The 23,870-nt window shown below is 40.6% G+C and overlaps 1 pseudogene and 2 gene segments (V, D, J or C); all 3 read left to right on the forward strand.

The window, feature by feature from the left end:
* Nucleotides 1-6,815: 6,815 nt before the first annotated feature.
* On the forward strand, nt 6,816-7,458 carry LOC124973993 (immunoglobulin lambda variable 3-21-like). The segment is given in 2 exon segments: nt 6,816-6,861; nt 7,208-7,458. Coding segments are annotated over 2 exon segments (297 nt in total).
* A 6,368-nt stretch (nt 7,459-13,826) lies between these two features.
* Nucleotides 13,827-14,323, forward strand: LOC124973985 (probable RNA polymerase II nuclear localization protein SLC7A6OS; annotated as a pseudogene).
* Nucleotides 14,324-22,028: 7,705 nt separating this feature from the next.
* Nucleotides 22,029-22,858, forward strand: LOC124973986 (immunoglobulin lambda variable 3-9-like). The segment is given in 2 exon segments: nt 22,029-22,074; nt 22,422-22,858. Coding segments are annotated over 2 exon segments (483 nt in total).
* The last annotated feature ends 1,012 nt before the right edge of the window (nt 22,859-23,870 follow it).

Genomic DNA, 23,870 nt, shown 5'->3' on the forward strand with positions numbered 1-23,870 from the left:
GAAACCAGTACACAGATTCCTGGATGGAAAATGACTCCAGAGAGCCAGGTTAGACACCCACACTCTCTTTTCTCCATTTCAACATGGACTGTTGACCATGTAGGAATATAAGAAGGGGGACCTGTTTACTGATCTTCCTTTGAGAACTTGGTATTGAGAGAAGAAAAATGATTATGATCCCAAAAGCATGGAGTCCTCAGGGTATGAAGGGTTGATCTGCCCAGAAAAACCCTTGGTGTCTGATGACAAGCTCACTCAATAGCACATGTCTTTAAGCAATGCCCCCCTGGATCTCAGGTGTGATTATGGAAAATGTCCACTGCATTCCCATTACCAAGGACTTATGCTCATGAGCCTCCCTAGTCTAACCAAAGTTCAACCCTGTGCAGCACAAAAACACACATGTTGGTCTTTGAAGTGATAAATTCTGAGTGAAATGTGACTCAGTTAGCAGCACACTGTGGAAAAATGTCTGTGACTGCCAAAATTAGGCTTAGTTGAGCCATCAGATATGGAAATCTGGCTTTCAGATACTGGCAATCATGAGAGAGTGTTTCAGATGGCCTGAAGTATGTGGTTCCCATGCAGAGTGGCTCACCAAAGGAATTTGCATGTCCTGGATGTGTCACATGATCCACTAGAGCAAATGTCTTCCTTAACTCCACTCTATCCAGTTTATCACAAAAGAAGCTCCTTCTGGTCCCCTTTTTATCTGAACAACTATAAATAAAGGACAGGTGGGCTCTTTCAATTATTAGAGCCATATTAGCATTGCTCAATTTGTCATGCCCCTGATTCAAAAGAGATACTTGTCCTCTGTGATTTTTCCTATTAAATGAGTTCCTTAGGGATTAATTTAGGGTCAACATGTCCCTTACAAAGAGACCCTTTCCCTCACCCATGTGGGACATGGACAAAACTTGGGAGTGCATGGCCTCCTGGGTGGGAAAAATGTGACTTTTATGAAACAACAGTAATTGAGAGAGATCAGAAGCCAGAACAGGTGTATGACCATGGGATTTGCAAAGCCATATTGAGATTTGTCCTCTGTATTAAAATGTCTTCTGAAATTCCTAATAATATCTCGTCCAGGCTGGATTCTTTATCCAGTCTAACACAAATGGTATTAGAAAATTGATCTTCATGTCATTCAGTACGTGTAGCTATCCCATTATAGACATTTTAAAAATTTAATTGTTTATTTTCATTTACTTTTTAAAATTATTATTTTTTGTTTTTACAGGCTGCATTTTGATTCATTGTACACAAATAGGGTACGTTTTCGTGTCTATGGTTGTGCTCAATGTAGATTCAAACAATTCATGTAATCTTACATGTACATGGGATAATGATGTCGGTTTCATTCCATCATTTTTCATGCCCCTCCCTCTAATTTCCCTCTATGTAATATAAATTTCCTCTTCTTCTCTCACCACCCACTCCCATTATATATCATCATCCACTTCTCAGGGAAAACATTCAGCCTTTGGTTTTTTGGGATTGGCTTATTTCACTTAGCATGATATTCTCCAATTCCATCCATTTATCTGCAAATGCCATAATATTCTTCTTAATGGCTGAATAATATTCCATTGTGTATGTATACCAAATTTTCTTTTGCATCCATCTGTTGAAGGGCATCTAGGTTGGTTCCACCATCTACCTATTGTGAATCCAGCTGCTATAAACGTTGATGTGGCTGCATTAACGTACTGTGCCAATTTTGAGTCCTTTGACTATATCCAGGAGTTGGATAACTGGGTCAAAAGTTTTCTGATGATTCTCCACACTGCTTTCCAGAGTGGCTGCACCAATTTTCAACTCCACCAGCAAAGTATGAGTGTGCAGTTTTCTCCACATTCACGCCAATATCTATTATTGTTTGTGTTCTTCATAATAGCCGTTCAAATTGGAGTAAGATGAAATCTTAGAGTTTTTCATTTGCATTTCTCTAATTCGTAGAGATGTTGAACACTTTTTCATATATTTATTAATTGCCTATATATCTTCTTCTGTAAATTGTCCAGTTCTTTTGTCCATTTATTGATTGGGTTCTTTGTATTTTTGTTGTAAAGTTTTGTATGTTCTTTATAAATTTTGGAGATTAGTGACATTTTTAAAAAGAAAAAAAAAATATCTTCTAAGTACGTCTTCCAGACTTGCATATAAACTGATGCCTAATTTGTGGAAGTGCTAGACCACACAGGAAAAAAAAAAAACAAGCCCATATCATTTACTGCAAAAACTATAAGTGATAATTACATTTGCCTTTTATGTTAATTGGTCCTGAGCTATCAATAGATGACATTTGTGAACAAATCCATAGAGCCTAACTGATAATTCAAGGACAGGTCTGGGTTAAATATCCATGAAATGACAGTTGTAGTTGTTTCTAATCTGAAAGTTTGGTCTTTGGGAATGGTACAGGGAGCTGGTCACACTTCCAATAGTCTGCTATGTCCAAGTTAAGGGTAGCAATGCCCCTTTCAGGCAGCTGATTAGTCACAGGATGAAGTCCTGTGCTTCAGGACCCATAACTTTTGGTTGGGGATTATTCCACCCCCTTTCCCAGCATAAAATAACACTTGGACATCTAGGGGAGGTAATTATTAGGAGTCTAAAACTTCTGCTCTTCTCACCTTCTCCCAGGGTGAGCAGGCAATAGTCACTCCCTTTCTCAGCACAGTTTCTTTTCCTTCCTATGAAGTACATTGCCCATATTCTTTACCCCTATTTCAGAGAATCTGTAGCTTGTCAAGGAAAACATTGCTGTGTCACTCACCAGGCAGTAGAGGACATTCAACACCTGTCCCAGGACAGGAGGCACAGGCTGTAACCTGAGTTCCCACCCGGATGCATGGTAGGTACAGGATAGAGGAGAGGAACCAGCAACCACCCTCTGAGTGTACCAAGTCCCAGGTAAGCAGGGCAGTGAGTGGAGGAACCCACTGTGCCTCATCTCCCTCTCCCTGTGCTTGAGGATCAAAATGTGCTACTCAGATGCCATAGAACTGAATTTATTACCTGGGAATTTGCTCATCAACTGCTCTGATTGTGCATTTGTCCTGCCATCAAAACCCTCCTTAGGAAATAATATTATGTTGGACCACAACGATTCAGTCCTGGTCCTCTCACATTGCCACTTTCTTCTCCCCTCATCCCACATCCCAACCAAACTTTTCCCACACTTCCAGGACTCCATTGTCCACACATTTGTGCTGTGATTTGATTCTCACTAGTTCTGATGGCAGCACCAGGGACACATCTGCAGGAAGATTACCAGCCCCATGTTATATCAAAGCCTTCCTGTTCATTTCTATAATCACCATATTAATTATCTGCCTATCATTATCCCTGCATGGTACTTTCACTAACATTGTTTTAGTTAATTGATATATTTGTACTCATTATTTCCCTGGTGCCTGGTGGGTGCCGAATTTTTTTTTTTATGCACGAACACATGTATAAAAACAGTTTCATGAGCACATGAAGGCTTATTTTGCTCTTCCAAATAAACAAGTCTGAGGCATAATATTTCCTGTATTTCTGGACTCACCAATTCATTGTGGGATCTGGGATCATTTTCAGCTTCTGATCCACAATCCTTCCCATCTTAACCTTACAATTTTTCTGCTTAACATAAATCCCAGGATGACTTTATATGTTTCCAGTCATGACACCCATATTTAGGAGAACAAATAATTTCCCTCCCTCACAAACATAGATTTGCACTGACAAGGAACTGTATTGAACTGAGTATTCCCTGCCATGGTTGTGCATTGCAATGCATGGTCAATACTGGGTGCTTGGAATTTGGAAAAATGTGTCTGGTTTTAGAAGAAACAGTGGGACAACATGAAAGGCTCTGTACAGTTTATTAGACTAAAAACTAGTTATGTCCAAAGCACAGATCCAATCAGAAGATGGAAACTCATAGAAAAAGAGTATATCATGTGCCTTCTGAATTCCCAGGATGAAACCTGGTGGAGATCACAGTGGGTCTGAATAAGCATTGGTGGAAAATGGTCTCCTGTCTTTTTCTGTGGTTCTGAATCCATCACTCACCCAAGGTGACTCTGCACCTGCAGCTAACCCTAGAAGGAGTCAATTCCTGAGTCTCTTGTCACCCAGCACAGGCCTTGGAAACATTTCGATGATATTCACCACCCTAGAGAAATAGGAAGAGATAACTCAGGTGGTCTTTGAACCTCCTCTTCTGAATGCACCTGTCCATATTTTCCTGTGTAATCTGAGCCTATCTTTTCTGGTGAAGAGACTGATCACAATATTTCCTGGTCATGAGACTGATCACATTAACACAACAAAGATGAAATTCCTCCCCTGGCCAGAGTTCAAGAAATCCTGGGCCTGAGAGGTAGGTCCTGTCTGAATCTGCACCTGAAGCAAGAATGCCCTGAACAGGCAGCAGCCAGTGTGGACTGGCCACCAGGGGGGTAGTAGAAAACCACCTAACAGGACTACTTAGGCATGGGCTGGGCGTGGACTTCAGAATTCTAACATGCTTTCCAGAGTGACTGCCCCTATTTGAAACTCCACCAGCAAAGTAAAAGTGTGCCTTTTCCCCCACATCCACGCCAACATCTATTATAGTGTTCTTGATAATAGCCACTCTAATTGAAGTAAGATGAAATCTTAGAGTTGTTCTAGTTTGCATTTCTCTAATTACCAGAGATGTTGAACACATTTTCATTTATTTATTAACTGCCTATATATCTTCTTCTGTAAATTTTCTGTCCAGTTCCTTGTCTCATTTATTGATTGGGTTCTTTGTATGTCTGGTGTAAAGTTTGGTAAGTTCTTTATAAATTTTGGAGATTAGTGTTCCATCTGAAGTGCGTGTGGAAAAGATTTTCTCCCACTCTGTAGGCTCTCTTTTCACATTAGTGAGTGTATCGTTTGCTGAGAAAAAGCATTTTAGTTCGAATTCATTCCATTTATTGATTCTTGCTTTGGGGTCTTGTTAAGGATGTGTGATCCTAAGCTTACCTGATGAAGATATGGGCCTACTTTGTCTTCTATTTGGTGCAGGGTCTCTGGTCTAATTTCTAAGTCCTTGATCCATTTTGGGTTGAGTTTTGTGCAGGGTGAGAGATAGAGGTTTAATTTCATTTTACTGCATATGGATTTCCAATTTTCCCAGCACCGTTTGTTGAACAGGCTATATTTTCTGACCCACCTTTTGACACAGTTATCCCACTATTCAGGTTATACCCAAAGGACTTAAAATTAGCATACTATAGCAATGCAGTCACATCAATGTTTTTGTGCCTAAATTCACAATAGTTAAATTATGGATCCAAGCAGATGCCCTTCAACAGATGAATGATTAAAGAAAATGTGGAATATATACACAATGGAATATTATTCATCCATAAAGAAGAATACTACTAAAGCATTTGCAGATAAATGAATGCAATTGGAGAATATAATGCTATGTGAAATAAGTCAATCCCAAAAAGCCAAAGACTGAATATTTTCCCTGATAAATGGATGATGGTATATAATGGGGTTGGGGAATAGGGGGTGAGACAAGAATGGAGGAACTTTAATTACATAGAGGGAAATGAAATGAGAAGGGGCAAGGGTATGAAAAATGGTAGAATGAGACAGACATCATTACACTATGTACATGTATGATTATACTAATAGTATGAATCTACATCATGCACAGCTATAGAAATAAAAAGATGTGCCCCATTTGTGTACAATAAATCAAAATGCAGTTGGTAAAACTAAAAAAAATAAATAAAAAATGAGATTCAAACATGCAAACGTGTTTTGGCCTCAACCTGAGATCTACAGGAAAAGGCGTCATTTTGCTATGTGAAACAAGTACAAATTTAAGGTCTCCATTTCTCTCAAATCTTGCTCTTGAAGAATTTAACTCTGTGTTAGGTATTTACACAGGAAGTCTTCCTGCTTTTCCTGAAACCTCCTTTTCCCACACCTACCTGATCTCATTGAGCCAATGTCTGAATCTGTTAAGTATTTCTCAAATACCAGATCTCAACCTGGCAGAGAGTTTTCACAAGCAGGAGGATTAGTGACCATTGAATGAGATATTGAGGAAACACTGAAGGATATTTCTCCAGTATTGTCATTAACATTAATGTACATATTCTTTGATGTCTGTGTCTCCCAGATCTGACCTTTGTAGAAAGCCCCTGTTGATATGGCATAGGTCCAGGCATCCTCAGGCCACCATTCATTCTGAAACTCTCTAACCATCAGTAGAATTGCAGTGTAGGTATTGAACCTGCCCAGAACTTGCTGGAGATAGGAGACAGAGCATCCAAGATCTGAATGAGGCATTCTCACCAGGGACAGAGAGATATAGCACCTCATTGGCTCTTTAAGATACCAGGAATACTCAGAGGAATTTGGTTGACCCACACAGCCTAGGAGCTTTATTTGGGACAGGATCCAATAGTTGGCAAAACCTTCGACATTCAACCATATACTTGGTTCAGATTACAAAGACAGACTCATCTTTCTATAACCAGCACACACCATATTCAAGGCTAGAAAACAGCTTGGGAGGGAGACATGTTCTAGCTGTCAGGACCAGCGAGTTAAGGACCTTCTGTGGGCTGAGGGTGTTTCTTCAGGGCTGCTCCTCCCCTCTCAGTGTCCCTGGGGATGAGCCCTGCTCTGAGCACCCCAGTGCTTCCTCCAGTAGCAGCCCTGACCTGGGTTGATTTGCATAATGGGCAGCTCTCCCCAACGAGAAAATAAGAGACTCCTGGGGGGGAACACACACCAGCCTGGGACTCAAGAAGCAGCCAAAGGACACCATGACCTGGACGGCCCTTCTGCTCAGGATCCTGGCTCATTGCTCAGGTGCTCCCTGAATATACACCACAGCCCAAGGCTCCAGGTTTAAAACCTGTCCATAATTCTGAGTCCAGCAGGGCTTTATTGGTGGTGGCCAGGATGCTCAGGAACATGCTGCAGGATGACTTTGCACTAAAATTCCAAAACTAGTCCATATTGTGTGAGCCTGAGCAGTGAAGGGGATGGGATTGGTCATAGATTCACATCTACATTCCACAGTCAGACTCATGAGTCATGTGGTTGATTTTGATGCCAGGGCACGCCCTTGGGCCCACAGTTCCCGGAAGCTCTTCCAGGCCAGAGGAGGTTTCCCTCAGCATTATTCTCCCTCTCTTCTTTTATTTCCTTACAGGATCTGTAGCCTCTTACGTGCTGACTCAGCCACCGTCAGTATCCGTGACCCCAGGACAGACGGCCAGAATCACCTGTGAAGGCAACAACATTGGAAGTAAAATTGCACACTGGTACCAGCAGAAGCCACAACAGGCCCCTCTGCTGGTCATCTACGGAGATAGCAACCGTCCCTCTGGGATCCCAGACCAATTCTCTGGCTCCAACTCTGGGAACACAGCCACCCTTGACCATCAGTGGGGCCCAGGCTGACTATTACTGTCAGGTGTGGGACAGCAGTGCTGCTCACAGTGACACAGGCAGACAGGGAAGTGAGACAGAAACCTCCACCAGCCTGGTACCCATGGCCCCTCCCTGCCCTTGTCACCCTCACAGAAGAGAGCTTGACAAGTGGAATGGAGCAAGTCTCTACTCCCCATCACTGCCCGCTCTTTCCTGAGAGAAAATGGGAAGGAAGGTTCCTGTATCTCTCCAGGATCAGTGGATTCCTTTGGAATCTGAGCAAGTGATTTTATTGACTTGAACTGCCAACTCCCAAAGGTCATAGCAAGACTTCACTCATACAAAATTGAGTCTTAGTATTAAGGAGAATTTCACTGTGGCAGGATCTTATCTATGGTTAAGAAGGTAGAGGACAGGGATGGTTCTAGAGTTGGAGGATATGTACTGGGGAGGTCTAAGGTAGGTCCCTCAGGGAAGGATTTGATGAGTATTCATGTAACCAGCAGTTAGTAGGTAGGGGTGGTACACACTAGGAATGGGGTTCTTGCTGTGGGTGTTAGTTAGTAAACTTTTATTTTGTAATCTTGCCATTTACCCAGGCCATAACTATTTCTTCAGTTAACCCAGTTGTTTACCTGGAAAATCTGTTTTCAGGAATGTCCCGAAAGAAAGATTACATTTACAACTTCTCCTCCTGAACAGAAGTGTCCTGGGTCCGAGAGTGAAACTGACAGTAGTGGATTAAGTCCTCAGCCCCAGGAAACACTCTCTGCATGATGAGAGTGAACACTAGAGAGGGGAGCATGTGACATTCCCTGAGGAAAGCCGACACACACTGTTGGAAGACACTAATGATCTGTGGCTTATCTAAGCCATCTCTAAAAGGAAGTCTGTGCCTGGGAGAACTCTCTGTGTAATCTCAGGGAACTCTTTTTCCTCTATACAATGCATCCTTCCTCCAATCTTGCCTCACTCCTACCCCCCATTATTTATCATCATCCGCTTATCAGAGAGATCATTCAGCCTTTGGTTTTTGGGGATGGACTTATCTCACTTACCATAATGTTCTCACCTGCATCCATTTACTTGCAAAGGCCATAATTTTATTCTTCTTTATGGCTGAGTAATATTCCATTGTGTATATATACCACATTTTCTTTATCCATTCATCTGTTGAAAGGCATCTAGGTTGGATCCACAATCTAGCTATTGTGAATTCAGCAACTGTGAACATTGATGTGGCTCATCACTGTAGTATGCTGATTTTAAGTCCTTTGGGTATAGGCCAAGCATTAGGACAGCTGGGTCAAATGGTTCCATTCCAAGTTTTTTAAGGAATCTCCACACTGCTTTCCAGAGTGGCTACACTAATTTGCAACCCCACTAGCAATGTATGAGTGTACTATTTCCCCACCCTCACCAACACCTAATGTTGCTTGTATTCTTGATAATTGCCATTCTAATTGGGATGAGATGGAATCTTAGGGTAGTTTTTGATTTGCATTTCTCATATATCTGTTGATTGCTTGTAGATCATCTGTGAAGTGTCTGCTCATTACCTAGCCCATTTGTTGATCAGGTTATTTGTAATCTTCGTGTAAAGATTTTAGTTTCTTTATAGATTCTGGAGATTAGTGCTCTATTGGAAGTATGTGTGGCAAAGATTTTCTCCCACTCTGTAGGCTCTCTCTTCACATTGCTGATAGTTTGCTGAGAAAAAAAGCTTGTTAGTTTAAATCTATCCCAATTATTGATTCCTGCTTTTATTTCCTGTGATTTGGGAGTCATTTTAAGGAAGTCTGATCCTAAGCTGACATGTTGAAGATTTGGGCATATTTTTTCTTCTTTAAGGTGCCAGGTCTCTCATCTGATTCCAAGGTCCTTGAACCATTTTGAGTTGAGTTTTGTGCAGGGCGAGAGATAGGGGTTTAGTTTCATTTTTATCATATGGATTTCCAGTTTTCCCAGCACCATTTATTGAAGGGGCTATCTTTTCTGCATTGTATATTTCTGGTACCTTTGCTAGTATGAGATAACTGTACTTATGTGAGTTTGTCTCTGTGTCCTCTATTCTGTACCATTGGTCTACCTGCCTATTTTGGTGTCAATATCATACCATTTTTTTTATTATTGCTCTATAGTATCGTTGAAGTTCTGATATTGCAATGCACCCTGCTTCACTCTTGCCACTAAGGATTGCTTTAGCTATTCTGGGTCTCTTATTCTTCCTAGTGAATTTCATGATTGCTTGCTGTGTTTCTTTGAGGTACATCACTGGAATTTTAATTGGAATTGTCCTGAATTTGTATAGTATTTGTGGTATTATGGACATTTTGACAATATTAATTTTGCCTAACAAATATGGGAGATCTTTCCATCTTCTAAGGTTTTCTTGAATTTCTTTCTTTAATGTTCTGTAGTTCTCATTGTAGAGGTCTTTCACCTCTTTTGTTAGATTGATTCCCAAGTACTTTTTTTTGAGGTTATTGTGAATGGGGTAATTTTCCTAAATTCTGTTTCAGAGAATTCACCACATATCACAAATAAAAATGCATTAGCATTATGAGTGTTGATTTTATATCCTGATAGTCGACTGAATTCATTCATGAGTTCTAGAAGTTTTCTGGTGGAATTTTTTTGGCCCCCCTAAATATAGAATCATGTCATCAGCAAATAGGTGTAGTTTGAGTTCTTCTTTTCCTATTCATATTACTTAAATTATATTGGTTGTCTAATTGCTCTGGCAAGAGTTTCAGGGATGGTGTTGAATAGAAGTGGTGAAAAAGGGCATCTCTGCCTTCTTCCAGTTTTAGGGGGAATGTTTTCAGTTTTTCTCCATGTAGAATGATGTGGGCTATGGGCTTAGCATAGATGGCCTTTATGACGTTGAGGAATGATCCCACTATCCCTATTTTTTCTAGTGTTTTGGGCATGAAGGTATGCTGTATTTTATCGAATGCTTTTTCTGCATCTATTGAAATAATCATATTATTCTTAACTTTAAGTGTGTTACTGTGGTGAATTACATTTATAGATTTCCGGATGTTGAACCAACCTGGCATCCCTGGAATAAAAGCCACTTGATGGTGGTGCACTATCTTTTTTTATGTTTTTAATGCAATTTGGTAAAATTTTGTTAGGAATTTTTGCATCTATGTACATTAAGGATATTGGTCTGAAATTTTCTTTCCTGGATGGGTCTCTGTCTGATTTTGGTATCAGGGTGACATTACCTTCATAGAATGAGTTTGGAAGGGCCCTGTCCTCTTCTATTTCTTGGAATACTTCGTGGAGTATTGGAATGAGCTCTTCTTTGAAGGTCTTGTAGAACTCGGGTGAGAGTCCATCTCATTCCAGACTTTTCTTTGTTGGTAGTCTTTTGAGGACTTGTATTTCATTGCATGAAATTCATCTATTTAAGTTGTGTATGTCCTCCTCTTTCAGTTTGGGTGGATCATATGTCTCTAGAAACCTGTTGATGTCTTAGAGATTTTCTATTTTGTTGGTGTATAGATTTTCAAAATAGCATCTCTTTTGTATTTCAATAGTGTCTTTCGTGATATTTCCTTTCTCAACCCGAATTTTAGTAATTTGATTTTCCTCTCTCCTTCTCTCTGTTAGTGTGTCTAAGGGTTTATCAATTTTGTTTATTTTTTCAAAGTACCAACTTTTTATTTTGGCAAATTTTTTCAATTGTTTCTTTGGTTTTGATTTCATGGATTTCAGCTCTGATTTTAATTATTCCCTGTCTTCCACTACTTTTGGTGTTGATCTGTTCTTCTTTTTCTAGGACTTTGAGCTGTAATATTTGGTCACTTATTTGTTGACTTTTTCTTCTTGTATTGAATGTGCTCCATTCAATGAATTTTCCTCTTAAGTACTTGTACTTGTACTATAAGCTTATAGTCATAGTGTCCCAGAGATTTTGATATGTTGTATCTTTTTTTCATTTACCTCTAAGAATTTTTTGGTCCCGCCCCCTGATATCTTCTGTTATCCATACATCATTCAATAGTGTATTATTTAATCTCCAGGTGTTGGAGTAATTTCTGTTTTTGATTTTGTCATTGATTTCTAATTTCATTCCATTATGATCTGATAGAACACAAGGTAGTATCTCTATCCTTTTGTATTTTCTAAGAGTAGCTTAGTGACATAACATATGGTCTATTTAGAGAATGATCCATGCGCTGCTGAGAAGAAAGTGTATTTGATCATTGATGAATGGAATATTCTATGTACATCTGTTAAGTCTAAATTATCAATTGTGTTATTGATATCTATGTTTTCTTTGTTCACTTTTGATTGGAAGATCTGCCCAGTGGTGAGAGAGTTGTGTTGAAGTCACCTAGTATTACTGTGTTGTGGTCTATGTGGTTCCTGGCATTGAGAAGGATTTTTTTGAAGTACATGGATGAGCCATTGTTTGGGGCATAAATATTTACGATTGTTATGTCTTGCTGATTTATGGTTCCCTTAAGAGTAGGAAATATCCTACTTTATCCCTTCTAACTAATTTTGACGTGAAGTCTGCTTTATCTGATATAAGGATGGATAACCCTGCTTTTTTACTGAGTCCATGTGCGTGGTATGTTTGTTCCCATCCTTTGACCTTTAGTCTTTGGGTATCTTTTTCTATGAGATGAGTCTCTTGAAGGCAGCATATTATTGGGTCTTTCTTTTTAATTCAATCTGCCAGTATATGTCTTTAGATTGATGAGTTCAGGCCATTAACATTCAGGATTACTATTGAAATATGATTTGTATTCCAATCATTTTGGCTTTTTTTTGGTTTTTAACTTGACTTGATTTTTCCTTTATTTGGCTATTCCTTTAGGATATTTCCTCCCTTACGGTGACTTATGTCATTGTTTTTCATTTCTTCCTCATGGAATATTTTGATGAGAATGTTCTGTAGTGCCAACTTTCTATTTGTAAATTCCTTTAGTTTTTCTTTATCATGGAAGGATTTTATTTTGTCTTCAAATGTGAATATAAGTTTTGTTATGTATAAGATTCTTGGTTGGCATCCATTTTCTTTCAGAGCTTGAAAAATTCTGTTCCAAGCCCTTCTAGCTTCTTTTAGGGTCTGGATTAAAAAATCTGCAGATATCCGTATTGGTTTCCCCCTGAATGTAATTTGATTCTTTTCTCTCGCAGTCTTTAAAATTCTATCCTTATTTTGTATGTTAGTAATTTTCATTATAATGTGCCTTGGTTTGAGTCTGTTGTGATAGTGTATATTTGTTTTTTTGTAAGTCTCTTTTATTTGATTTTCTATTTCATTCTTCAGATGTGGGAAATTTTCTGATATTATTTCATTGAATAGGTGGTTCATTCCTTTGGTTTATATCTCTGTGCCTTCCTCAATCCCAATAATTCTTAAATTTGGTCTTTTCATGATATCCCATAATTCTTGTAGATTCTGTTCATGATTTCTTACCATCTTCTCTGTTTGGTCAATTTTGTATTCAAGATTAAATGTTTTGTCTTCCATATCTGAGATTCTGTCTTCCAAATATTTTAGCCTATTTTTTGTTTTCTATGCAGTTTTCAATTTGGTTTATTGTTTTCTTCATTTCAAGAATTTCTGTTTGGTTTTACTTTCAGAATCTCTATCTCTTTATTGAAATGACCCTTGGCTTCCTGCATCTGCTCTTTTAACTGTTGATTGGTGTAATCATTCAATGCCTTCAGTTGCTGTCTTATGTCATCATTTGCTTCTGTTATCACTTCAATTATGTACATTCTGAACTCCCTTTCTGACATTTCTTCTGCCATGCTGTCATTGGATTCTATTGATGTAGCATCTAGGATTGTTTTGGATACTTTCTTCCCTTGTTTTCTCATATTGCTTATTTAAGTTGCCTTCTAGGAGTACAAATCTGAGGTATTACAGTTTTCCCCCTATAAACTTATAGTGTCCCTGCAGATTTCCAATAACTAGCCTTGAAATGAGAGATCCATATTAGCAGACCACCACACAAACAATATGTAGCCTTAACTCAAATAGTCCCTTTTTAAGATATTAACCATATTGTCTTAATTAACAGAGATTATGAGTGCTTCACGACCTCTGATGTGGAGGCCGGCAGGACCACAGTGCTCCTGGTAAAGCGTAAGTGGATGGCAGAGCCAGCCAAGGCCCTTGTGCTTCCTCCTAAGTGCCTACAGAACAGTGAGGTCCAGTCGGCTGCTCAGAAGATGCTGGAGCAAGAAATGGAGGAAGGAAGGATTGTATAGAGGGAAAAGAGGAGTGGGAGGGGTTGGGGGAAGGGAAAAAATGCAGAATGAATAAAACAACATTACCCTATGATTACACAAATGGTATGCCTTTACTCCATGTACAAACAGAGACACAACATATATCCCATTTCTTTTCAATTAAAAAAAAGAAGATGCTGGAGGGTCTGGAGAGAGTGTCGGAAAATAATGTCTTCCAGTTGTTGGCCACCATACACTCACAGGAGGACCCAGTCCAGCAGCTCTTGTGGCTGCTCTGTTCCCTTCCCAGGACAGCCAGCAGCATATCCGCTGCGATCTCCGCACCTCAGCTTGCTAAGTCTGGAAAGAGGGTCACTACCGTGTGGTTTCCTGCCACCAAACCTCAGGGACCCCCCAGCAGTCCCAAGTCAGAGTACGTGCCAGAAACTCCAGAAGCTGCTGGGGATGCAGACTTTCAGGACCTAGTCCTGAGGAGGACGTAGTCCATGAGGAGGAAGACCCAGAGGTCGCCAACACAGACTCCTGCAAAACATCTGACCCAGCTGTGATCCTCTGCAATTCTGTAGAGTTGATCTGTGAGTGGTTGACTACATCTGAGGATGGACTAGAAGTCGGGCAGCAAGAGGAACAAAAGCACGATGACTATGTGGCTGTGGGAGGTTTTAATTAACAATCTCTCTCCTCCCTGCTTCAGACTTTGATAATGGTTGTAAAGATTGCTGTCATCATTTGGCACTGGTGCCAAGGAACAATATGTATGGATGTGATATTGTTTAATAAAGACTAACTTTTAACATGGAATAAAAGAGATTATGCGTATGATTATTATCTACAGCTTAGCCAACAGGTTTGGGATAAGGACCATGATTTCTAAATGTGGACAAAGAGGACGATGAGGGGTGTAGGATACAATGTTAATGATATTAGAAGTGTGTCTATAGAGGTACTATGTCATAGGAGTAGTGAAAGTGGAATTAAAAGAAATTGGTTGTTAGCATGAGAAAAGTGACCAAGGAGACAGATCGAGGAATGTAGAGAGGATGAGGAAAATATTAATACAAGAAAAGAAAAGTAGGAACAAGAGTAGGTAAAATAGGAATAATTATAATATTACTGCTAATAAAAAATCTACAATAAAACTATACAGTACTGTTCAAACCTCCTAGTCTTCAGTAACCTGATGGTTTGGAGTAAGATAATGCAGTGACCCAAAAATGATGCAGCCCCTCTAGAGATGGTGGCCTCCAGGTGGGGCATAATCCCTGCTAGTGGGTAGAGTCATCTCCAGGTGTTGAAAGATGGTCAACTGCAGCACAGGCATAGATGCGGGATAGGGCCCTATCAGTCTGGGCCTGGTTCTCCGGGGCTGCCTCCCCGGAGGGAGAGTCTTGCCAGGATGCTCTGGTCTGGGCCTGGTTCTCTAATTAGTTGGTTCTTTTTTTTTTTTTTTTTTGGTGCTGGGAATCGAACCCATGGCCTTGTGCTTGCAAAGCAAGCACCTTATCAACTGAGTTATATCCCCAGCCCTAATTAGTTGGTTCTTAAATCAGAGTCTTGCCACTTCCATAAAGAGCCTTGCAGAAACCAGTACACAGATTCCTGGATGGAAAATGACTCCAGAGAGCCAGGTTAGACACCCACACTCTCTTTTCTCCATTTCAACATGGACTGTTGACCATGTAGGAATATAAGAAGGGGGACCTGTTTACTGATCTTCCTTTGAGAACTTGGTATTGAGAGAAGAAAAATGATTATGATCCCAAAAGCATGGAGTCCTCAGGGTATGAAGGGTTGATCTGCCCAGAAAAACCCTTGGTGTCTGATGACAAGCTCACTCAATAGCACATGTCTTCAAGCAATGCCCCCCTGGATCTCAGGTGTGATTACGGCAAATGTCCACTGCATTCCCATTACCAAGGACTTATGCTCATGAGCCTCCCTAGTCCAACCAAAGTTCAACCCTGTGCAGCACAAAAACACACACGTTGGGTATTGAAGTGATAAATTCTGGGTGGAAATGTGACTCAGCAGCACACTTGGAAAAATGTCTATGACTCCCAAAATTAGGCTTAGTTGAGCCATCAGATATGGAAATCTGGCTTTCAGATACTGGCAATCATGAGAGAGTGTTTCAGATGGCCTGAAGTATGTGGTTCCCATGCAGAGTGGCTCACCAAAGGAATTTGCATGTCCTGGATGTGTCACATGGCCCACTAGAGCAAATGTCCTCCTTAACTCCACCCCATCCAGTTTATCACAAAGGAAGCTCCTTCTGGTCCCCTTTTTATCTGAACAACTATAAATAAAGGACAGTGGGTCTCTTCCTATTATTAGAGCCATATTAGCATTGCTCAATTTGTCATGCCCCTGATTCAAAAGAGATACTTGTCCTCTGTGATTTTTCCTATTAAATGAGTTCCTTAGGGATTAATTTAGGGTCAACATGTCCCTTACAAAGAGACCCTTTCCCTCACCCATGTGGGACATGGACAAAACTTGGGAGTGCATGGCCTCCTGGGTGGGAAAAATGTGACTTTTATGAAACAACAGTCCTTGAAAAAGATCAGAAGTCAGAACAGGTGTATGACCATGGGATTTGCAAAGCCATATTGAGATTTGTCCTCTGTACTAAAATGTCTTCTGAAATTCCTAATAATATCTCGTCCAGGCTGGATTCTTTATCCAGTCTAACACAAATGGTATTAGAAAAGTGACTTTCAGGTCATTCAGTTCGTGAAGCTATCCCATTACAGACATTTTTAAAATTTATTTATTTTTTTCATTAACTTTTTAAATTTTTTTTTATTTTTACAGACTGCATTTTGATTCCTTGTACACAAATAGGTTATATTTTTTGTTTCTATGTTTGTACACATTGTAGATTCAAACAATTCATGTAATCTTACATGTACATAGGATAATGATGTCTGTCTCATTCCACCATTTTTCATGCCCCCTCCCTCTCATTTCCCTCTATGTAATATAAATTTCCTCCATTCTTCTCTCACCACCCACCCCCATTATATCATCATCCACTTATCAGGGAAAATATTTGGCCTTTGGTTTTTGGGATTGGAAAATTTAACTTAGCATGATATTCTCCAGTTCCATCCATTTATCTGCAAATGCCATATTATTCTTCTTTATGGCTCAATAATATTCCATTGTGTATACCTACCAATTTTTCTTTTACATTCATCCATTGAAGGGCATCTAGGTTGGTTCCCCTATCTAGGTATAGTGAATCAAGCTGCTGTAAATGCTGATTTGGCTGCATTAATGTAGTGTGCTAATTTTAAGTCCTTTGGCTATAAACCAAAGGAGTGGGATAACTCGGAAAAAGGTGGGTCTATTCCAAGATTTCTGATGATTCTCCGCACTGCTTTCCAGAGTGGTGCACCAATTTTCAACTCCACCAGCAATGTATGAGTGTGCCTTTTTCTTCATATTCACGCCAATATCTATTATTGTTTGTGTTCTTCATAATAGTCATTCTAATTGGAGTAAGATGCAATCTTAGAGTTTTTAATTTGCATTTCTCTAATTCGTAGAGATGTTGAACACTTCTTCATATATTTATTAATTGCCTTTATGTCTTCTTCTGTAAATTATCCAGTTCTTTGGTCCATTTATTGATTGGTTCTTTGTATTTTAGGTGTAAAATTTTGTACTTTCTTTATAAATTTTGGAGATTTGTGACACTTTAAAAAGCAAAAAACAATCTTCTAAGTATGTCTTCCAGAGTTGCATATAAACTGATGCCTAATTTTTGGAAGTGCTAGACCACACAGGAAAAAAATCAACCCCATATCATTTACTGCCAAAATTATCAGTGATAATTACATTTGCCTTTTATGTTAATTGGTCCTGAGGTATCAATAGATGACATTTGTGAACAAATCCATAGAGCCTAACTGATAATTTAAGGACAGGTCTGGGTTAAATATCCATGAAATGACAGCTATAGTTGTTTCTACTCTGAAAATTTGGTCTTTGGGAATGGTACAGGGAGCTGGACCCACTTCCAAAAGTCTGCTATGTCCAAGTTAAGAGTAGCAATGCCCCTTACAGGCAGCTGATTAGTCACAGGAAGAAGCCTTGTGCTTCAGGACCCATAACTTTTGGTTGGGGATCATTCCACCCCCTTTCCCAGCATAAAATAACACTTGGACATCTAGGGGAGGTATTTATTGGGAGTCTAAAACTTCTGCTCTTCTCACCTTCTCCCAGGTGAGCAGGCAATAGTCACTCCCTTTCTCAGCACAGTTTCTTTTCCTTCCTATGAAGTACATTGCCCATATTCTTTACCCCTATTTCAGAGAATCTGTAGCTTGTCAAGGAAAACATGACTGTGTCACTCACCAGGCAGTAGAGGACATTCAACACCTGTCCCAGGACAGGAGGCACAGGCTGAAACTTAAGTTCCCACCCAGATGCATGGTAGGTACAGGGTAGAGGAGAGGAACCAGCAACCACCCTCTGAGTGTACCAAGTCCCAGGTAAGCAGGGCAGTGAGTGGAGGAACCCACTGTGCCTCATCTCCCTCTCCCTGTGCTTGAGGATCAAAATATGCTACCCAGGTGCCATAGAACTGAATTTATTACCTGGGAATTTGTTCATCAACTGCTCTGATTGTGCATTTGTCCTGCCATCAAAACCCTCCTTAGGAAATAATATAATGTTGGACCACAAAAGTACAGTCCTGGTCCCCTCATATTTCCACTATCTTCTCCCCTCATCCTACATCCCAACCAAACTTTTCCCACACTTCTAGGACTCCATTGTCCACACATTTGTGCTGTGATTTGTTTCTCACCAGACCTGATGGCAGCACCAGGGACACATTTGCAGGAAGATTACCAGCCCCATGTTATATCAAAGCCTTCCTGTTCATTTCTATAATCACCATATTAATTATCTGCCTATCATTGTCCCTGCATGGTACTTTCACTAACATTGTTTTAGTTAATTGATATATTTGTGCTCATTATTTTCCAGGTGGGTCCCGGATTTTTTCTTTTTAATGCAAGAACATATGCATGAAAACAGTTTCATGAGCATATGAAGAATTATTTTGCTCTTCCAAATAAACAAGTCTGAGGCATAGTGTTTCCTGTTTTACAGTACTCAAAAACTCACTGTGGGATCTGGGGTCATTATAAGCTTCTGTTCCCAAACTCCTTCCCATCTTAACCTTACAATCTTTCTAGCTAACTTAAGCTCCAGGATGAATTTATGTGGTTCCATCCATCACACCGATATTTAGGAGGAAAAATAATTTCCCTCCCTCACAAGCATAGATTCGCACTGATGAGGAAGTGTATTGAACTGAGTACTCTCTGCCATGGTTGTGCATTGCAGTACATGGTCAATACTGGGTGCTTGGTATTTGGAAAAAAGTGTGTGGATTTAAAAGAAACAGAGGGGACAACACACAAGGCTCTGGTAAATGGGACAGTTTATTAGACTGAAAACTAGGTGGTCCAATGCACAGACCCAATCAGAAGATGGAAACTCCTAGAACAAGAGTATATAATGTTCCTTCTGAATTCCCAGGATGAAACCTGGTGGAGATCACAGTGGGTCTGAATAATCATTGGTGGAAAATGGTCTCCTGTCTGTTTCTGTGGTTCTGGAGCCATCACTCACCCAAGGTGACTCTCCACCTACACCTGATCCTAGGAAGAGTTGACTCCTGAGTCTGGTTTCACCCAGCACCAGGTTCTGGAACCATTTCCATGATATTCACCACCCTGGAGAAATAGGAAGAGATAACTCAGGTGGTCTTTGAACCTCCTCTTCTGAATGCATCTGTCCATATTTTCCTGTGTAATCTGAGCCTATCTTCTCTGGTCATGAGACTGATCACAATACTTCCTGGTCATGAGAGTGATCACATTCACAGGAAGAAGATGAAAGTCATCCCCTGGCCAGAGTTCAAGAAATCCTGGGCCTGAGAGGTAGGTCCTGTCTGAATCTGCACCTGAAGCAAGAATGCCCTGAACAGGCAGCAGCCAGTGTGGACTGGCCACCAGGGGGCAGTAGAAAACCACCTAACAGGACCACTTAGGCATGGGCTGGGTGTGGACTTCAGGATTCTAACATGCTTTCCAGAGTGACTGCACCAATTTGAAATTCCACCAGCAAAGTAAAAGTGTGCCTTTTCCCCCACATCCACACCAACATCTATTATAGTTTGTGTTCTTGATAATGGCCACTCTAATTGAAGTAAGATAAAATCTTAGAGTTGTTTTAATTTCCATATCTCTAGTTAGTATAGATGTTGAACACTTTTTCATATATTTATTAATGGCCTATATACCTTCTTCTGTAAATTGTCTGTACAGTATATTGGCTCGTTATTTATTTGATTCTTTGTATTTTTGGTGTAAAGTTTGGTAAGTTCTTTATATATTTTGGAGATTAATGCTCCATATGAAGTGCATGTGGAAAAGATTTTCTCCCACTCTCTACACTCTCTTTTAACATTAGTGATTGTATCCTTTGCTGAGTAAAAGCTTCTTAGTTCGAATCCTTTCCATTTATTGATTCTTGCTTTCCTTTCTTCTGCTTTGGGAGTCCTGTTAAGGATGTGTGATCCTAAGTCAACATGATGAAGATTTGGGCCCACTTTGTCTTCTATTTGGTGCAGGGTCTCTGGTCTAATTCCTAAGTCCTTGATCCATTTTGGTTTCAGTTTTGTGCATGGTGAGAGATAGAGGTTTATTTCATTTTACTGCATATGGATTTCCAATTTTCCCAGCACAGGCTATATTTTCTGCCCCACCTTTTGAGAGAGTTATCCCACTACTCAGTTTATACCCAAAGGACTTAAAATTAGCATACTATAGCAATGCAGTCACGTTAGTGTTTTTGTGGCTCAATTCACAATAATTAAATTATGGATCCAACCTAGATGCCCTTCAGCAGATGAATGATTAAAGAAAATGTGGTATATATACACAATGGAATATTATTCATCCATAAAGAAGAATAATACTACAGCATTTGCAGATAAATGGATGGAATTGGAGAATATCATGCTAAGTGAAATAAGTCAATCCCAAAGAACCAAAGGCTGAATATTTTCCCTGATAACTGTATGATGGTATATAATGGGAGTGAGACAAGAATGGAGGAAATTTAATTAAATAGAGGGAAATGAGATGAGGAGGTGCAGGGGTATGAAAAATGGTAGAATGAGACAGAAATCATTACACTATGTACATGTATGATCACACTAATGTATGAATCTACATCATGCACGGCTATAGAAATGAAAAGATGTACCCCATTTGTATACAATGAATCAAAATGCAGTTGGTAACACTAAAAAAATAATAAATATGTAAGATTCAAACATGCAGATGTTTTCTGACCTCAACCTGAGATCTAGAGGAAAAGGTGTCATTTTGCTACAAAATCATGTTTGAAACAAGTACAAATTTAAGGTTCCATTTCTCTCACATCTTGCTCTTGAAGAATTTTCCTCTGTGTTAGGCATTTACACAGGAAGTCTTCTTTCTTTTCCTGAAACCTCCTTTTCCCACACCCACCTAATCTCATTGAGCCAATCTCTGAATAGCAGATCTCAACCTGGCAGTTTTCACATGCAGGAGGATTAGTGACCATGGAATGAGACCTGGAGAAAACACTGAAGTATTTTTCTCCAGTATTGTCATTAACATTAATGTACATATTCTTTGATGTCTGTGTCTCCCAGATCTGACCTTTGTAGAATGGCCCTGTTGATATGGCATAGGTCCAGGCATCCTCAGGCCACCATTCATTCTGAAACTCTCTAACCATCAGTAGAATTGCAGCATAGGTGTTGAACCTGCCCAGAACTTGCTGGAGATAGGAGACAGAGCATCCAAGATCTGAATGAGGCATTCTCACCAGGAACAGAGAGATATAGCACCTCATTGGCTCTTTAAGATACCAGGAATACTCAGAGGAATTTGGTTGACCCACACAGCCTAGGAGCTTTATTTGGGACAGGATCCAATAGTTGGCAAAACCTCCTATATTCCACCATACAGTTGGTTAAGATTACAAACTCAGACTCATCTTTCTATAACAAGCACATTCCATATTCAAGGCTAGAAAACAGCTTGGGAGGGAGACATGGTCTAGCAGTCAGGACCAGCAAGTTAAGGAGCCTTCTGTGGGCTGAGGGTGTTTCTTCAGGACTGCTCCTCCCCTCTCAGTGTCCCTGGGGATGAGCACTCCTCTGAGCACCCCAGTGCTTCCTCCAGTAGTAGCTCTGACCTGGGTTGATTTGCATAATGGGCAGCTCTCCCCAACGAGAAAATAAGAGACTCCTGGGGGGAACACATACCAGCCTGGGACTCAAGAAGCAGCCAAAGGACACCATGACCTGGACGGCCCTTCTGCTCAGGATCCTGGCTCATTGCATGGGTGCTGCCTGATTATACACCATAGCCCAAGGCTCCAGATTAAAAACCTGGCCATAATTCTGAGCCCAGCAGGGCTTTATCAGTGGTGACCAGGATGCTCAGGAACATGCTGCAGGATGACTTTGCACTAAAATTCCAAAATTGTGCTCTCTCTTGTGTGAGCCTGAGCAGTGAAGGGGAGGAGTTTGTCATGGATTCACATCTCCATTCCACAGTCAGACTCATGAGTCATGTGGTTGATTTTGATGCCAGGGCACGCCCTTGGGCCCACAGTTCCCTGAAGCTCTTCCAGGCCAGAGGAGGTTTCCCTCAGCATTATTCCCCCTGTTTTGTTTTATTTCCTTACAGGATCTGTAGCCTCATATGTGCTGACTCAGTCACCCTCAGTATCCGTGACCCCAGGACAGACAGCCAGAATCACCTGTGAAGGCAACAACATTGAAAGTAAAATTGCACACTGGTACCACCAGAAGCCACAACAGGCCCCTGTGCTGGTCATGTACTATAATAACAACCATCCCTCTGGGATCCCTGACCGATACTCTGGCTCCAACTCTGGGATCACAGCCACCCTGACCATCAGTGGGGCCCAGGCTGACTATTACTGTCAGGTGTGGGACAGCAGTGCTGCTCACAGTGACACAGGCAGACAGGGAAGTGAGACAAAAACCTCCACCAGCCTGGTACCCATGGCCCCTCCCTGCCCTTGTCACCCTCACAGAAGAGAGCTTGACAAGTGGAATGGTGCAAGTCTCTACTCCCCATCACTGCCCGCTCTTTCCTGAGAGAAAATGGGAAGGTTCCTGTATCTCTCCAGGATCAGTGGATTCCTTTGGAATCTGAGCAAGTGATTTTATTGACTTGAACTGCCAACTCCCAAAGGTCACAGCAAGACTTCACTCATACAAAATTGAGTCTTAGTATTAAGGAGAATTTCACTGTGGCAGGGTCTTATCTATGGTTAAGAAGGTAGAGGACAGGGATGGTTCTAGAGTTGGAGGATGTGTCCTGGGGAGGTCTAAGGTAGGTCCCTCAGGGAAGGATTTGATGAGTATTCATGTAACCAGCAGTGTACTAGGTAGGAGTGATACACACTAGGAATGGGGTTCTTGCTGTGGGTGTTAATTAGTAAACTTTTATTTTGTAATCTCGCCATTTACCCAGGTCATAACTATTTCTTCAGTTAACCCAGTTGTTTACCTGGGAAATCTGTTTTCAGGAATGTCCCAAAAGCAAAGATTACATTTACAACTTCTCCTCCTGAGCACAAGTGTCCTGGGTCCAACAGTGAAATTGACACTAATGGTTTCAGTTTTCAGCCCCCAAGAAACACTCCCTGAAGAATGACAGTGAACACTAGGGAGGGGAGCATGTGACATTCCCAGAGGAAAGCAGACACACACTGTTGGAATCCACTAATGAACTGTGGGCCTGTCTAAGCCATCTCTAAAATGAAGTCTGCCCCTGGGAGAACTCTCTGTGTAATCTGAGGGATCTTAGATGGCTTTGTTGCCTTGAGAATTGTCCTGCTCAAAGACAATCGTGTGATACTGCAGATTTCATTGGCTCAGACAGCCCTAGATGAAAAGGAACTTCATGGAGGTAGGTAGAGTTACCAGTGCCCCAACTGGTCTTATGGTTCCAGCTGCCTTGAAGGAAGAATTACTGTGCAAGTGAAAAGTCCCCAATCAGGCCTAATTCACAGACTTCAATTTTGTGTGTGTGTGTGTGTGTGTGTGTGTGTGTGTGTGTATGTGTGTCTGTTTTAATTTTTTAATGAAAATAATTAAATTTTAT

Source organism: Sciurus carolinensis, unplaced genomic scaffold, assembly GCF_902686445.1.
Source record: "Sciurus carolinensis unplaced genomic scaffold, mSciCar1.2, whole genome shotgun sequence".
Lineage (NCBI taxonomy): Eukaryota > Metazoa > Chordata > Mammalia > Rodentia > Sciuridae > Sciurus > Sciurus carolinensis.